General features: G+C 50.0%; 1 protein-coding gene across 6 annotated transcripts in view; it reads right to left on the reverse strand.

The window, feature by feature from the left end:
- Positions 1–18,273, reverse strand: part of BCL9L (BCL9 like) — a 90,254-nt gene that overhangs the window by 13,099 nt on the left and 58,882 nt on the right. For all 6 annotated transcript variants that reach the window (XM_050922125.1, XM_050922119.1, XM_050922120.1 and 3 more), the window contains 4 exons: positions 12,243–12,621; positions 7,635–7,757; positions 1,546–1,759; positions 22–106 (listed from right to left, as the gene is read on the reverse strand). In XM_050922125.1, coding sequence (XP_050778082.1) covers positions 22–106; positions 1,546–1,759; positions 7,635–7,757; positions 12,243–12,543 — 723 coding nt within the window. In that variant the 5' untranslated portion in view covers positions 12,544–12,621. The remainder of the gene's footprint in view (positions 1–21; positions 107–1,545; positions 1,760–7,634; positions 7,758–12,242; positions 12,622–18,273) is intronic.

An 18,273-nucleotide genomic window follows, 5' to 3' on the forward strand; every position in this document is an offset into this window, starting at 1 on the left:
CTGGCTCTCATCCAGCCATACCTGGTCTAGCTTTGCCCGGGGAACATTCTGCTGATGATAGGCCAGGATGGAGTCTGCTCGCCCCTGCAAGACAGCTTCTGCGGCACTAAAAGAGAGAGCAGCTGGTCAAGAACAGCAAAACGTCAAGCCAGAAATACTTAGCAACTCCCTGGTCCACAGGCTCAGAACTCCCAGCAGGGCTACCTTTGCCCTTTGGCCCCCTAGGGGAATGCCCAAGCCCCCTGGGCTCCTTGTGGGAATCTCAGAGGAGAGCTGGCACTGAACTTCCACCTCTTCTGCACAGATCTCAGGGCATCTCTCTGCCTTGCAATTTCCCCTTCCCCACCCCCTGAACTGTGCATTGTGCTGTGCTCTGCACTGGTTGTTGTGTGCTGTCAGAGGGATATAGCCTGGGAGGGAGACACTGGGATATGCTAGGACTAGAACCCCATGTTCTTTGCAAATGTGAAATAACACAACATAAAAGCAAAAACAACTATCAAATGAAAACTCACCCTACGGCAGGGGCTGGGCCCAGCTCCTTGCACTGAGCTTTGTGACCTGGCGCACAAGGGTCACAATGCTGCTCAGGTTTAGCCTGGCCATCCCTCTGCCATCATAACAGGAAAGGACAGAGAAGTGCAGCCGGACCAAATTTGAGTGAGTAGCATTGTGACCTAAGCAGATGGTGTTGCAGCACCACTTACTCAAATTTGGTCCAGCCACATCCCGGTCCTCGGATGGAGGGCAGCTGGGCCAAATCTGAGGAGCACTGTGACTCCATGTGCCAGGTCTCAACACTCAGAGTGGGAGGTCCTGCGGGATAGGAGCTGCTGCAATGGGGTGAGTGTGGGGCAGGCTCGTTCTGTGCCCCCTCAGGGCCTCCCACTTCTCCTGGTGGCAGGACCCAGCCCCTCCCACATGGATAACACAACACAAAGCTCCCCAAAAATAAAAGGAAAAATTATAAAAAAAATTAAAAGAATTTCACGGGACTCTAGCTATGACCTAAGCAGGCACTCTAAAGCTGTATGTTTCCCGAGAATCAGTGGCTGAGATACTGCAAAAGAATGAAGGGAGCAAGTTGAACGCAGCCAATAATCTGGAGTGTTAGCACCCAGTGCCTCCCACCGCAATCTGTTCTCCCAGGGCCCTTCCAGATAATACCACTAATCCATCTAACCAAGTATCCTGCCTCTGGCAGCAGCCAACACATTTCAGTGCTCCTATGACCCTTTATTATACATCTGGCCAAATGCACTCTGTGGCTCCTGTTGCAGCTGGCAGCACTAGGGCACTATCAGGAGACAACTCACATTTAAGATGAAGTCTCTCCACCAGCAGCTGACAACTATGCTAAGGAGAATGTGGATTGGGGGTAGGGGGAGAGGTCATGCTAAGGGCAACCCAGGGAACCTCCAGTCCCCATCTTCTCCAGAGGCGGCAGTGCTAACTGCAACATGTAGGAGGCAGCTGTGGTAGACCAACCTAAGTAGCCAGAGCCAATGGGGAGGACTGAGGCGGACACAGGGGTTTACCGCTTACGTGTTAGCAAGGTGAGTGGTGAAGACATAAACAAACTGGGAAGGCTGCTTTCCGGCACCACCACCACCTCCACTGCCCCCAGCATCAGGCCGCAGGCCAGGAGCAGCACCATGTGGTGCATTGGAAGAACTGGTCTCATTCAGGCTCGGCAGCGGGTTGGACCCAGGACCAAGCTGCGGGGCTGTGGACATTGCAGGATCTGCTACATTACAGTCTGCAGAGGACACAGGAGAGAGCAGCTGTTACCAACAATCAGCATAACACAAACTGCTGGGAAGCACGGAGCAGGATGCCCTGTGGAGGCCTGGGGACAGCCCCTCTGCTCTCCTCCCGCAAAGCCCCCACGGGGGGGGGGGGGGGGGCTGCATAGGGCTCCAGAATAGCTAGGGACAGCCCTGGCTGGAGCACATGACTTATGAGGGGAGGCTGAGGGAACTGAGATTGTTTAGTCTGCAGAAGAGAAGAATGAGGGGGGATTTGATAGCTACTTTCAACTACCTGAAGGGGGGTTCCAAAGAGGATGGATCTAGGCTGTTCTCAATGGTACCTGATGACAGAACAAGGAGCAATGGTCTCAAGTTGCAGTGGGGAAGGTCTAGGTTAATATTAGGAAACACTATTTGACTAGGAGGGTGCTAAGGCACTGGAATGGGTTACCTAGGAAGGTGGTGGAAACTCCATCCTGAGAGGATTTAAGGCTCAGCTTGACAAAGCCCTGGCTGGGATGATTTAGTTGGAGTTGGTCCTGCTTGGAGCAGGGGGTTGGACTAGATACCTTCTGAGGTCCCTTCCAACCCTGATATTCTCTGATTCTAAGCAGCACACACTGAATGTCTGGGTTAAGGGCAATTACCAGAGTGAGGTCGGTATAACACAGGAGTTCAAGGCTGGGGAGTCAGGATTGAGGGGAACCGGCAGAGCTGCCTATGGTGTAGGGGAGCCTGGGGCTGGGATAGTGGGATCTGAAAGCTGGGAATGAGAGGCACTGGTAGAGCTGTGTGTGTCGAGGGAGCCCAGGACTGAAGTAGCAGGGAGTCTGAGAGTCAGGATTGAGGACCAGTGTCAGAGGTGCGTGTGAGAAGAGGATTCAGTGTCTCTGGCCCAACATTCTACCCTGGAGTTTATACCCTTACAAAACACAGAGAAGAACAAAAACCAAATGTGCTGGGGAGCAGGGCCTCTCTCCTGCATCTTCCCACCAGCAGGGCAGGGCTATGCATTCCCCCAGCCTCCAGCAGATGGCAGCACACAACAGGGATTTTTCTGGGCCTGGATATCTACAGCCTCCCAGAGAGATGCGAGGAGCAGGGAGTGGCTTAGTTCCTCCCCTTCATTTTCCCTCCTGGTGAGTGACAGACCCCAAACACTCCCAGCCTTCCCCTTCCAGGGCAATTCCAGAGACACTCAGGGAACACTGCATACTGGAGCAATAATAATTAATCACTATCTATTATTTAATAATACTCCTACTTAATATTAATAATAATTGTAATTAACAACAACACTTGGTGCTTTGCATTTGCACAACGCCCTATGGACAGCTGGACGGTAGTTAGTAGATAGTCTGCATTAGCACTTCCACCTGCACAAAGCCCCCTTGAAGCCACAGCCACACACATCCCCCCAGGCCCTGAACTTGACTGGGAGTGCAAAGCTACTGCCCCTTCATGTGAACTACGAGGCTCTGGTATTAAATAAAGGACAAGGCCGGAATGGGGGCAAGGCCAGGATTCACCCAACGCATCCTCTGCGCACTCTCCAGACTACCTTGTGTCTCTGAACAAGACTCCCTAGAGTATCTGTGCTGGGAGGAGAACCAGGCTCTTGTCTCTGTCATGGGGGCAGTCTGAGGAAGGCTTACTCCTCGCCACGTTATGGGGATCATAGTGCTGGAGTTGGCAAAATTCTATGCAGAACTGTTAAAATCCAGCCATTTCTAACAGGAGAATGGCCATTTGTTCTCCAGCTGGATGCTCTCTTGTCACACATGGCAGCATTCTGATGATCTGCTCACAGCAAGCCTCAGAAATAACAGTTAGTCTTACCTTGCACCTTTCACTCATGGATCACAGTGTGTTTTGTAAAGGGCAGGCCAACGTTATCCCTTTCTCTTGAGGCACAGAGGAGAAGTGACTCGCCAAAGGTCACGCAGTGAATCTATGGCAGAGCCAAGTAGAGAACCCAGTAGTCCTGACTCCTAGCCTAGTGCCCTGGGCTATACTGCCTCAAACCCAGGGATCTAAAGGGAAGAGCTTTGAAAAGCAACTTGCTTTAAGCCCTTGTCTGTTTGCACTGCACTGAGTCAGACACAAGGGCAACTCTGCAGCTCCTTGTATGCTTGTCCATTTTATCTTTATACTGCCTGCCTGCCTTGCTCTGCACCCAGCTGTAGGCCTGCACAGCAGAGGGAAGGATCCTCTCTCTAGGGTGATGCAGAAATTCACATTTCCAACTGGCAACTTTCCTGTAGCAAAGATAGTCAGACTCCCATACAACTTTATGAAGCATTAACATGGAACGGCAGCCTTGAAAGATGACAATGAAACAGCCAAATAAGTTCAGTTACTGTGTGTTGTGCTGCAACAGTGCAAGTGGCTAAAACATCAAATTCTTGAGAAACAGTCTTTGCCATAAATAATGCAGGCAGAAGGCACAAGGCCAGAAGAGGAAGCTAGTGCACTACTAAGACTTTGAGGCCTCCTGTGCTTTACTGTCTTCACTTTCCTCTCCCTCAACCACATCTCTTCAGCCTCTTTGACTCCCTGGTGCAGGACAGCCCACCAATGTGGCCCGTTAGCTCTCTGTAGTGTCTATATTAAAAGCTTTGAAGTCACTCCTGGAAACATCCTTGAACCTGATTAGACTTGGCAATTTTGCTTTCTCAGGTACTTTGGTGTCAGAAACTTTGGTTTCTCACTTGATATTTAGAATATGATGAAGACAATAGGTGTGGAAGGTGTTTAGCCTACTCATGTCCACTGTAGGTGGTCCAAATCTTGCCACTATACAGCAGTGTAATTAAAATGCACAGCTAGTAGACCCATACCTTGGTGTGGGGTCTGGTGGCTGCCTTTCCAGTGTGAGAATTAAGCTCATCATCTAGAGGTAGGTTATCCAGAACAGCTGATCCTAGATAACAGAACTTGTGACAAATTCTAGCACGGTAGTAGCTATAAAAACTTCTCGTGCAGTCCACACATGAGTGCCATAATCATGGTCTTCTTTAGACCAGTGATTAGTCCAAATTTGTCACAAGCTAGTGCAAAGCTACTGCCACGTTGCTAAAGGTCCTCTTCACTGTGTGTGGCAAACAGTGTGCTGTCAGTACAAAAAAGTTCCCTTATCAGCAGCTGTTTGACTTTGCTGTTAGCTCTTGTATGTGCAATGTTGAAGTGTTGTCCGTACACCCTCAGTGGCTAGATGAGAAAGCATGACAAAGCAGCAGAGAGAATAATATATCAAAAAGTGTTAGTGCCAAAACACATCTCTGTTTGATACCACTGTGGATTACAAAGCAGTCAGCTTGATCATCATCATATTGGACTGTAGCCTTCATGCCACAGTGGAAAGATTGAATTAGACTGAGGAGGACAGTGGGTGGGAGATGGGGCGCAACAAATTCTCTTGCAATTGGAAAAGACCCATTCTGCTGACCAGGTCAACAGCCTTTGTAAGATCTATGAAGGCCATCTAGAGAGGTTTTCCTGGTTCTTGACACTTTTCTTGCAGCTGCCTTAGTGAAGACTATGTGGATAGTTCAACTACTGGCATGGAAGATACAGTAACTCTCTGAATATATGCATTCAACAAGAACTTCGAGTCTTTTGAGGTTGACCTGTGCAAATACCTTACCAGCAATCCTAAGGAAAGAGATTCCTCTGTAGTTGTTGCAATCTCTCCATTCTCCTTTGGTTTTATACAGCATTATGATGTTGGCTTCATTCATGTCTTGCAATACCCTTCCTTCCTTCCACCAGGCAAACAAGACATTGGGCAGATGTTTAAGTCTTATTCCAGTACTTCAGCTGGAATTCCTTCTTTTCCTGTAGCCTTTCCTGGTACTAGAGAGGTGATTGCCTTTTCAAGCTCATTTATAGACGGTTCAGACTATCAAACAGTTTGATATAGAAGCCTAGGGACTGCATTTAGCACTGCTTCAGAAAGAGTGGTTTCATGTGACTAGAGCTTGTGATTCTGCATCCATTTGCTTCTGTTGATGATGATGTCTCCATTAAGAGATTTGAGTGGGCAATCTTCCTGGCTGAAGGTACTATTGCTTTCTTGATTCCACCATCCTCTTAGACCTCCATTCTCAAAGGACATTTGTATATTTTCACAGAGAGAGAGAGAGAGAGAGAGAGAGAGAGAGCGCGCACCAGTACGGTTGAGCACGTTGCTTTGATGTTTGTTGCAATGTGCTCTTGGCCATTCTGAGGTTAGCTCATTTCAGCAGAGGGGTTCATGTTGTAGTGGATATATAGCATGCATTTTGCTTCAATAACTGGAAGCATACTTCAGAGTATGTGGCAAACCAGTCTTTATCCTATAGTCTTTTTACTGAAAGCTAAGATTGCAGCTATGTGGATGGAGAAGATAACAACGTGAGTCCCTTATGTCAAACTGGGAGCCTGGGTCGGAGAGGATGTGGGGGAGGTATTCATGGCTAAAAGTATCTAGAGTTTTAAGAAATACAAACCATCATGAATATTGATCTAGGAAAATCTCCTTTATCATTTTAGGGGCAATTGCTCTGATTCACAAACTCTTAGCTTCACACTTTTCTTAATGACGTTACCATGTTCCATTTGCTGTGAGTAGAATTTAAACACAATTCTGGAGAGAAAGGGAAGTGAATGGGATAGATACATCCAGGGAAACAAATCTAGCTTTTTCTTCCAGCAGCTGGGGAACTTGTCTGTTGGGAAAGCCATTGGCAGGATGATGAGAAGTGAGAATGTGAAGGATGGACCCAAATGGACCTGACCCAGCTGCCTCAAAAATATTTTCACTTCCACAGTTTGAAAACCATTTAATTCAAGATGCAACAAATCAAAGGATTTTGCTGTTTCTGGAAGGCAAGTGGGACCTTCAGTTTGTTCTCTCTCTCTCTCTCTCTCTCCCCCCCCTCCCCACACACACACGATCACTGCGCTATTTATTAGGCCGAGGGAAGTGCCTCAGCTTCCAGCTAAACACAAAATGACACTTTTTTAACATATGAGATTCCAATGGGTGGGGAGAGAGGACCGAGATGGGGGTATGAGGAAGCGGAGGCTTAAGAGTCACATGAAACCTATTGATAAAACGTCACCATTCCCCAGAGACTTACAATAAAGACCGTCAGGGCCTCAGAGCAAGCTTTTAACTTGATTTAAAGCCTTGATCAGAAATTAAGGCAGTGTGCAGTGCACTCTGGTTAACTCAGCCCTGTCCAGATTCTTGGCAGGCCCTGAGCATTTCCCTCAATGCCAGAGCACAACCGCCTGCAGGCAGGGTTGCAGTGACTCCAGAGTGGATAGTCCAACACTACAGTGTGAACAGGGATCTAAATCCATGCAGAAGGCACTCTCTGAGCACAGCGCTCACAGAACATGATGAGATCTGTGCATGCCCACTGGCCTGCCAAACAGCATTGAAGCCAAGTCAGTGCCAGCCATGCACAACAGGCCAGTGTGGCCAGCCCACCTGTCATGGGGGTTGGGGGGAGAAAATGTCCCTTCGTGGAGACAGGGCCAAGAGGGCTGGGGGACTGATCCAGTCCCATATCACACACCGACCCCTCCTACCCTCACACTGCATTCAACAGTCCTCCAGCATACCACCACCTAAACCACACTGCACAAAATCCACCTGCAGAGCACCACATCACACCTCCCTCACAATACACACACACACACACACACACACACACACAGTGTGTAATACTACAACCCTGCAGCATCACCACACGCCTCACCAAGTGCCCTGTTAAGCCAACAGACAGCTTCTTCTGGGAGCCTTTGGTTGCCATCGCTGCCGTCAATGACAGACTCCAGAACAGGAACTGGGCATACAGTGATCTCGGGGCTGTTTGGGGAGGGAATACTCACTGTGTGTGCTGCTGATGGATTTGTCGTCCTCCTCGCTGTCCGGTCCTGAGCACCATTCGTCCCCGCTGTATGGCTGTTTCTTCTCCAGCACACACCGACGCTTGCTGCGGGGAGCCACCTCCCCTGCAATGGGATAGAACCTGTCAGAAAGTGGGAAGTGCCACGGCACAGGCATGGACTGAGTAGGCTGGGGCTCTGCCCCACCATCTCCTGGCACTTAGGGTCATGCTAGCAAAACCAGTCAGAGGAGTCCAATGAACAGAGGGGCAGATGTATAAGGGTTCAGCTTCCTGTGACAGGCATCACCCTGGCCCTGACAACCAGCCTCTGTCTGCTTCCTGCACTAAACCACAGCAATTCCACCCAGCATGGAGCCATGTGGACTCCTGCCCAATGACTGAACAGCCCTACGTGGGTCAGAAGCCCTGCTATCCCCAAGTAATGCAGGACCTGCAGCTAGTCTCCCTCCTACAGTGCACAACTTGGAAGCAGCATTTCCATCTCTGCCCAGAGATCATTGGCTGCACTGTGCTGTGCCTGCAGCAAGGCCCTGGTTGTGCTGTGGGTGAGGCCCTGCTAGCATGGCTTTGCAAAAAGGCATTTAGCAGTCAGAGCCCAGGCTGGGACCCACTCTCCAATGCAGTTGTTCCTCACCTATGGGGGGATGGGATCACAGCCTGAGCTGGGCCCAAACTGCTGCCACAGAACTGTTTAAAACAGCTTGAGATTGTCAGGGATCTGGAAGCTTTTGCTGGAGCCTAGTAGCACCATCCCCGAGCTGCGACCCACACATTAGCCAAGGGAGGCAAAGCTGCTGCTGGAATGCTGAGCAGGAAAGCTCAGTCAATACCAGCCACCTCTGCCATTCACAAGAGCTCAGTCTGGCACAACAGATTGACATGGGGGCTCATTAGAGGCCTGTCAACTCCCATCTCCCTGCTGGCTGCAGCAGAATTGTTCCCAATGGGATCCCACCCAGAGGTTTGCCCTGAGTAGCAGAAATGTGCCAAGCAATGGGGCTCGTATCCTCCCTTTGGGAGACGATTCCCCAGCCTGAGCCATCACACTGCGTGGGAACTTTCCTGGCATCCAGCCAAAATTTTCCCCTCTCAGTCTCAGCCAAGTTCTTCTCCCTTATTGCTCCTGCTCTAACTCCCCTCCCTGCATGGGGTTCACATTCCCCAGTTCTCCCAGCCAGACACAATGAGCACTCTCCCTTGACATCTTGGCCTCAGCATTTAGACTCTCTCCCCAGAGGCCTGACTCTGCAGCTGTGGATGGTGACTGGCAGGGAGAGATGCACCACTGGTTTTCATACAAGAAAAATTACTAACAACCCCTTCCTGCCCCCAGAAAATGGCAATTAGTTCCAATCAGAGCAGAATTAAAGGGGAAGGGCGGGGGCGCAGCAGGGACATGATTGCAAAAAAACAACCATAGAAGCTCAGCTAGGCCAAAGCAACAGGTACATGCTGCATTGGTGCAGGGATGTAGCTTTTGCCCCAGAGATGGCTTCCTGCCCCATGGATTCAATGGGCTCTCAACAAGGCAAAAGGCAGGAGTTCGTCTCACCATCATCAGAACATAAGAATGGCCACTCTGGGTCAGACCAAGTTCATCTAGCCCAGCATCCTGTAATCTGACATTGGCTAGTGCCAGGTGCTTCAGAGGCACAGAATGAACAGAATAGGAAATTATCAAATGATCCATCCCCCTGTCGTCCAGTCTCAGCTTCTGGGAGTCAGAGAGTTAGGGATACCCAGAGTGTGAGGTTGTTACCCTGACCATCTTGGCTAATAGCCAGTTTTGGATCTATTCTCCATGAACTTATCTGATTCTTTTTTTTAATCCAGTTATACTTTTGGCCTTCACAGCATCCCCAGAAATCAGTTCCACAGGTGTCCAAGACCACCCAGCAGGCAGGAGGAAAGAGTAACATACAGTAAGGATCAGCACTGCCAATGCAGTGTCTATGGGTTTTTTTGGAGGGGGATGGAGGTGGGGGGTGGAGCCTTGTATTCACATCAGCCCATCCGTGGCGTGTGACCAGGAGAGAGAGCTCTGTACATATCTTTGCTAGTAAGCATCCTCGCCAACTGCCTCAGAGGATGAATCTCAGGCTGCAGCTCTATAAACACAAGCAGCTTGGAATACGAGATACTTTATTGTTCTTTGAAAGGAATCCATATACCTAGGGCCCTACCAAATTCACGGTCATGAAAAACGTGTCACGGGCCATGAAATCTGGTCTGCCTCAGTGAAATCTGATCTTTTGTGTGCTTTTACCCTATACTATACAGATTTCACAGGGGAGACCAATGTTTCTCAAATTGAGGGTCTGACCTAAAAGGGAGTTGCAGGGGGGTCACGGTATTGCCACCATTACTTCTGCGCTGCCTTCAGAACTGGGCGGCCAGAGCGCAGCGGCTTTGGCCGGGTGACCGGCTCTGAAGGCAGCTTCCTGCCAGCAGTAGTGCAGAAGTATAGGTGGCAATACCATACCACGCCACCCATTCTTCTGTGCTGCTGCCTTCAGAGTTGGGTGGCTGGAGAATGGCAGCTGCTGACTGAAGGCCCAGCTCTGCAGGCAGGAGTGCAGAAGTAAGGGTGGCAATTCCATACCAGGCTTACTTCTGCGCTGCTGCTAATAGTGGTGCTGCCTTCAGAGTGGGCTCCCAGTCAGCTGCCACCACTCTCCAGTTGCTCAGCTCTGAAGGCAATGCCACCAGCAGCAGTGCAGAAGTATGGGTAGCAGAACCACACACCCCTACAATAACTTTGCGACACACACACACACACCCCCTCCCTCCTTTTTGGGTTAGGACCCCTACAACACTGTGAAATTTATGATTTTAAAATCCTATGACTGTGAAATTGATCAAAACAGACCGTGAATTTGGTAGGGCCCTACATATACTCAAATGCTACCTGGCTCCTGCTGCAAGTGATGGAAGGCTTTGGCACTAAGCCCCAGGTTGCAGCACAGAGATTTCCAGGGGTGAAAATGGAAGGGAGGTTTAGGGCCATTTGAGGGATTGGTGCCATAATACCCTGCCATTTTATGACACTTGTCACCTGAAGATCTCAAAGCACTTTGCAAGACTGGGTATTGTCCCCTCCCCATTACACAGAGGGATGGACTGAGGCTCAGAGATGGGGGAAAGACTTGCCTAAAGTCACACAGGATATCAGTGTCAGAGCCAGGAACAGAACCCAGGAGTGGTGACTTCCAGTCCTCTGCTATAACCCCCAAGACATCACTCCCTCATTGAGCCTCTTACACAAAACAGTGTTCAGAGGCCAGATTCAGGATAGACATCAGTGAGCTGTAGCTGAATTGGGAGGCCAAGGAACTTACATAGGAGATTCAGGCATTCTGAATAAATCACCTGTTCAAATCAATGCTTCAGTACACTGAGCTAAAAGCATAGTTGGATTCAATAAAAGATTGAACATTTACATGGATAATGAGAACATCCCCATCCCATTAACCAGGGCTATGGACTCTCACATTCCAGGGCATTAGCCAACCTCCCACTGTCACTGAGGAAGAAGCCTTCCTTTTAAGTAGGACACAGTCTATAATGGTGTTTCTTGCACCTTCCTCTGATGCAGCTAGCACTGGCCATGGTCAGGGACAAGACACTGGGCTGGATGCAGCTCTGGTCCAAGCCAGCCTGCCAGTTTCTATGTTCCTATAGAAGGCTAAACAGATCTTTGATCATGAGACGTGCTGGAATATGGGCCAGAGCAGCAGTGCTACTCCTGGAAAGAGAAGCTCCAGGCAACCGTGTAAAGATGGCCCCTAAGAGGAACCAAGGATACTTCCTGAGGTTCTTACTTTGCAACTCACTGGCAAAATGCCCGCAGGTCTGCTGTTGCGAGTGCCACATGCAGCCCTTTGGCACAGTGCTCTGCAGGGCCCAACAAGCTGTGGGAGGCTGGTTAGAACGGGGAAGCCAACGGTCAGGAAGTGCTGACTCAGCCCCTTTCCAGAATCCATGTGATTTAACTCAGAAGTCATCCATTGCAAACAAAACCACTAACTCTTCAACCAGCGACCCTCACACCAACTCCCTCTAACCACGGCTGGGCAGAAACAAAACAGATGCAAGGACACCACAAAAAGTCAGATCTTTGGCAACAGCAATTAAACAATTAACAAAACCTGTCTCAGGTCTGTGCTTGGAATCTGCACTATTAGGGGATTTTCACCACAACTCCTAATGACACGCTGCAGCTCACTAGAGCCCTAGAAGCAAGTGCAAAACGGAGCCCAGTATGGGGTATAAAAGGTGTCTGGGGTGACGCTGCCAACCAGTGCAATCCAAGCATTCCCCAGCAGAAGGTGCTGTGAGGAGTAGTGTAGGAACACAGGCCATGAGTGAGCTCACAGTTATTCCAATCCCAGCACCACCTGCAGGGAGAGGGCAGCCCAAGGGTGCAGGAGCACAGGCTGAGTAGGGGAGCTCCTAGCTAGCCCAGCAGGGACACTGCAGGATCACAGGCTGCAGGGAAGGCTCTTAGCTGCTCCACACCCAGTTCCCACTAGGATGCGAGGGACAGTTCAGAGAAAGTCTCTCCAAGGCAAAGGTTTTTTAGCATTACCTTTCGATTCCGTGTCCAGTGAGGGGGTGCTGGCTTCCCGCTGCTCTCCTGAGTCCACCGAGATGCTTCGTTCCCGTTTCACTTTGCCCTTCAAGGACCCAAAGTTTGGAACAGCGTTCTGGCTGTTTTTCAGTCCAGAGTTGCCAGGAGAAATCTGATTGGCTTTGCTGCCATGATTTCCCGCCCCCACGCCCTTAGACCCCAGGTTGCAAGTGGGTCCTTGGCTCACATTATGGTGCTGAGACTGGGTGCCGCTGTTACCTGTCTTTCCATGATTGGTCAGTTTATTGTCAGGGTGCATTTGATTGGCTAAAACTTCTGGCAGCGACAGTGGAGGGAGCTCCAAGTCCCTGCTGCTGCTTCCCTTTGGTCAAAACACCTGCAAAAAGAGAAAGCAATCAATAAACCTCTGTGCCCTACATGCCTCCCCCACCAGAGTGCCTGTAGGCCTCCCCACAAGCCATCCAGGGTGCCCACAGCCCAAATGCCTCCTTCCCTCCCTCCATCAAGGGTGCTTGCACCCCTTGTGCCTGTCCCAACTGAAAATGCCTGCACCCACACTTACCACTATGAGTAGAGTCATGTGTGGATACAAAGTTTGTATCCGTATCTGATCTGCAATCCACAAACATTGTCCATGGATATCCTCATCCCCGCAGATTTGCAGGGTTCTAACTATTAGCAAAGCCCAGCATGCCCAGTTCAGTAGTCCTGGCACATTACACATTGCTAAGGATGGACACAAAATTCTACATTGACACCACCTCTTCACCCCCCAAAAATAAGCTTTGCAGGCCTTTTAGCCAGGAATAATGGGATTCTTCACACAGTAATATTTTCTAAGCTGCATATTTAAATGCTACATTGGGGACCCAGGAGATCACAACTGTCACTGTGCTGCATATCTGGCTGTGTGGAACTTCAAGGTGGCAGCAGGATAGAACCAGACTTCCCAAAGGCAAAAATCAGGCCCTGACCACTGGAGCTAAAGGAGAAGCCTCCTTTGCTAGAAGCAGTATAAGATCTATGACACACAGAGAAGCAATTCCACCAAGTAGAGGCATGTCCACAAAAACATGCACACACCACACACCCCCAACTAAATATGGTATGAATAAAATGGGGCTATTTTCACTCAAAGCTTGTCCTCTCTTGAATGGAAGGACATCCAGCACAATTCTTCCACATTTTCAGACAGATGTGAACACACTGGAGAAAGTCCAGAGGAGAGCAACAAAAATGATTCAAGGTCTCTAGAAAACATGCCCTACAAGGAAGGATTGGGGGGGGGGGAACCTAAACGCTTTATTTAGTCTGGAGAAGAGAAAAGACTGATGGAGGGGGGACATGATTACAGTCTTCAAGTACGTAACAGGTTGTTATAAAGAGCAGGGTGATAAATTGTTCTCCTTAACCACTGAGGACAGAACAAGAAGCAATGGGCTTAAAGTACATCAAGGGAGATTTAGGTTAGACATGAGGAAAAACTTTCTGTCAGGGTGGTTAAGCATTGTAACAAGTTACCTAGAGAGACTGTGCAATCTCTGTCATTGGAGGTTTTTAAGAGCAGGTTAGACAAACACCTGTCAGGGATGGTCTACATAATACTTATTCCTGCCTTAGTCAGTCCTATGTTTCTAAGATTTTGCAGGTGTTTGCCAGAGTACAGAACAAATTTGTACAGTGAACAAAAATACAGAGGCCTTAGCACCCCAAATCCTACTGCCCATTTCTCAGCCAGCCCCAGTTGTTACTAGTACTGAAAGAGCCTTTCTGGTGCTTTGCAAAACACATGAGACATGGTGCCTAGCAGTCAGCATGTGGTTCAACCTGATGGACAAGAGGGGACAACCCAGCCTACTGAGGGGAGGAATGCAGTAGGGGAGAAATCCAGGGAGGGAGAGGGAGCAGGAGATGAGAGGGAGCTGTTCTGAGCAGGAATTAATGAACAAGGCTGAGGGAAGAAGGGGACGGAGGAGGTGGGGGACAGAGAGATAGAGAGGCAGAAGTGAGAGCAGGCAGAGGAACCAGCCAGCCAAGCAACAGTCACTGCTCTTGTAGGGGGCAAAGACGTAGCTTTAGCATTTGCTACAGTGGCCTGAGACAGAAATGCTTGATGGATGGGGAAAGCTCCATATCAGCCAGATCTTCCAGCTGGATGTTGTGATGCAGCATGGTGCTGCCAGGGATAATGAGGTGAGGTCTTCACCATACCACACCTTGGTCACAGTTCTCTAGATAGCCGCACAGGGTGCTCAGAGGGAAGACGGGAGCAAAGGGCACATATGGGAGGCTGGGCAGTGGCGTGTGTGCGATTTGCTCAGGAAATATAGATTCAGCCTTTCTTCAGCATCTATTTGACTTAACATGGGACTCTTCCACCCACACCCTCACCCCTTCGCTGGGGCTCTCCCGTGTCTCTGCCCTGGATGCTGGGATAAGGAGTCTTGCGGTGACTGGAATGAGGTGCTAGGTATTTGCTGGGTCCATTATCTGCTCTGGGGAGCCATGCAGCACCACTCACAATTCAATGGGCTGCCTGGGCAGCTGCAGCCTGCATCCCTCATGGCTGGTCACTGTTCCCTGCATGCAACAAACAATGGCTCACTTTAGCAGGGAGCAATAACCCCAGTGAGCCCAGAGTAAAGGCAGTACCACAATGGGAGGAGAGGAAGAGGGAAGTGCACTCAGAGTCACCCGGCAGAGGCAGGGGAAGCAAGTCAAGGGGAGCGGTGTCTTCTCCTGCCCTGTGCTCCTGACAAACCACCAGCAATGTGAGATGGCTTCTGCACTTGAGAAAGGAACAAGGCAGTGTATCCAAACTCTCCATGAGAAGTACCCTGCATACTGTGCCAGGATCTTCCAGAGACACACCCCATGTCCCTCTGCTGTGTTGGCCCTAAAGATACGGACATTCCCCTTCACTCGCTTTTTACTTCCTGGGGGAAGCCTCCAGCCAGCTGTCGTGGAAGCTGCTGTGTTGTTCTCTGCTTGTTCAGCTCTGTTTAACTCTCTACCCTATAGAAACCACCCTGCCCACAAAGGAACCTCCTCCCGTGCACAGGCAAAGAGATCACCCCACACCACACCACACACAGGGTACCAGCCCTTCTGCCTGGGCTCTGCTGCATGATGCCGGGCTGCCCTACCCATACACTGAACACAGCTATTTCTGCCAGCCAGGGACCAGAAGCACTGGGCACCAATCCAAACCCTAGGGCTCTAAATAGAACTGAATCAACCCAGCAGTGGGATGGATGCCCTTTCTGACCTGCTCAGAGTGGACCCGGGGACACGCAATGGGGGAAAAGCCAAGTCCCACTCCACTGCAGCACGATGTTGGACCTTGAACAAGATGCAGCAGAGCAGCCAGTCTGCCTGCTGCTCTGTGCTGTCCAAGAGACAGCAACAGCCTCAGTGTCAGGTCAGCCGGGACCCAAACAGGCAACCTGCCACCAGTTCCCCCATAACCTCTGCAAGTCCCTTCACAGTGTTGTACCTCAATTTCCCCATCTGTAAAATGTGGGATGATAGCACCTGCCTTGCCAATGGGTGAGAGACCAAAGCAGATGGGACTCAGAGGCCTGCAAGTGCAGTGCTGCCACACAGCCCGCCCCAGCATTTCTAGTTAGTAAAGTGAGATCTCTCCTGCACCATTTGGCCTATCACTGCTTCCTAACTAGCAAGTCATTAGCAGCTCCCTCCTCCTCCTTATCCCCACACACCTAGCAGAGGGCTCTGCTTTAGCCTAGAGGAAGATGGTGAGCCATGGTGCTGATTAATTTTCACAGCACATAAGGGAGTAGCTAGCCCTTTAAGTGTCAGCCAGTCTCGCTTGCTTGCTCTCTCTCTCTAGGGACCTATTAATAGCAGCTGGAAAGATCACATCACTCTCTGGATATTTATACCCCTCATTCCACACCAGGAGAGATTTATGTCAGTGCTGCTGTCCCAATGCCTGGCCAATTGCTCTATCTAACTGCTTGCAGGGGGAGGGGAGCAAACAGAGAAGGAGACACTGGGAGGATGAGCGAAGAGGAGAAGGTCCATATAGTACAAACTGCAGCATAAGCACACAGGCTGCCTGCAGGGAGCCCTCAGCCCCTCTGGAAGCCGCTGTTGCTGCCACACGGCATTCCAGAAAGCAAGCCCTGCAGCAGCTCCTGCTGCTGTGAGATCCCAGAGAAGCCAGCAGTCTATGCAGCACATTGCACTAAGGCCCTGAGGGTCACACACTTGACTTGAGGCTGGGGCTCCACTGGGAGGCAGAGAGATGATGCCATCCTTCCTCTCAGTAGCCATCCCCTTGTGCACAGCATGCAGGATGCTTTGAGATCAGCAGGGTGTCCAAAGTTTCACATAGACACAGCACCTCATTGAAATGGATCTCGAAGTGCTTCACCAAGCACACCCAGCAGCACCAGGATGCTGCCAGTTCAGGGAGGTGGGAGGGCACAGTACTGTATGCATCAGTGATGGGGGGAATCATGGCCAAGGACTGGAGTGTAAACTCCTACCCCTAGGAAATGTGCCTAGGCTTGGTGACACTTAATGGCCATCCAGGGGCAGACAAGAGGCCTTTGGGTTTAAGGCTGAGTACACAAATCACACATACCCACTAAGCTGCTAGTACTGGGTGGAGGGGATTAGGGTCTGAGACAGCCTTGCTAGAACTCAAACCCACGGGTTCTAGAGAGACTAGGTGCTTGAGATCCACCAGCCATCCCATCCAAGCAGGCCTGAAAGTCCCTAGAAACAAGACAAGGAACACTTAAAACTGGTTTCAGAGATTCTCTCATAAAAGTCCCAATGCTTGGAACATTTCCATTGTCCATGGGTGACAAAACCAGTGAGCAGACTGCCTTGATCACTATGGATTCTGCTGACAGGCTCCATAGGGGCTGGGGCCTGTGCTGCCAGCTCAAGGGCACAGCTGACTAGAGAAATGCCCACTGTTCTCACTTCAGTCATTAACCTTCTGGCTGCCCCTCTGAACTGCACAGCACCAGGACAGAGTGCTCATGGTTTGGGCAAGAGTCAGCTCTGCCAAGCACAGACAAAAGTGGGACACAGCACCATCATGGTGGTTACAGGGCTTCTGTGGCTGATGCAGTGAACCTGCTATACAGATAGCTCTTTTAGCAATAATAAATCATTAAAATAGCAAAGGAGAAAGGTAATGTTTAAATTTAAAAGTTAACAAAAACTGTTTACATCCTGCATGCACAACAGAGATCCACATACCAGGCCCCTCAGCCAGGCACAGACAAAGACATTCCCCACAGACACTGTGTCCATATCATACTAAGACACGGAAATTGTCTGAGCAGTAGCCATGGTTTCCTTCCAAGTCTCCCATAGCTTGGACTGTGTGCTTGGAAGGGGCCCTATCTGCTGTGTTTGGCAGAGAAGTTAGAGAGGACTCTGTTTTCTGCTGTTTATTAGGCCATGCTGCCTTTGGGGCTGGGTTCTCTCAGATCTCACCACCATTGGGAGGCATTTGGATATGAGGTGCCCTGTAAATAAAAGTTCCCCATTGCAAGGGATTCTCCAGAGCAGAGTCCTGGTTCCTCCCAGCCCAGCTCCATTCTACGGCAATTAGCAAAGCCCCTTCCAGGCCATGCCTGGACTTGGAAAATAAGTCAAAATGTAAAAATGTGTTAGCTAACACGTGTTAACATTAGTGTAGACTAAGATGGAACAACCCTAGGGAGCCTAGTGACCACCATTGCCAATGAGCTGCCCCCATTTGCCTAGTCAAGCCATGGCTTCAGAAGATTCCTCTTTAGATCAGGCATTTGCCTCAGTTCCCTCCCCCTTCTGTTACAGAATCAGGTGAGTTTGGTGCTCATGAAAGGTAATCACCATCTCCCTGAGCTAAACACAGTGCAGATAGCCACACACAGCTCTCTGATGCCTCCTCAATCTTGACCAGCAGACCCCTACAAATTCCAGCCCTGGGCTCCACACACACTGCTTTGTCAGTGCTCCTTGATACCAATCAGCAGCAGCCCCTGTTATTTCAGTCCAT

This window comes from Gopherus flavomarginatus, chromosome 13, assembly GCF_025201925.1.
Source record: "Gopherus flavomarginatus isolate rGopFla2 chromosome 13, rGopFla2.mat.asm, whole genome shotgun sequence".
Taxonomy (NCBI): Eukaryota; Metazoa; Chordata; order Testudines; family Testudinidae; genus Gopherus; species Gopherus flavomarginatus.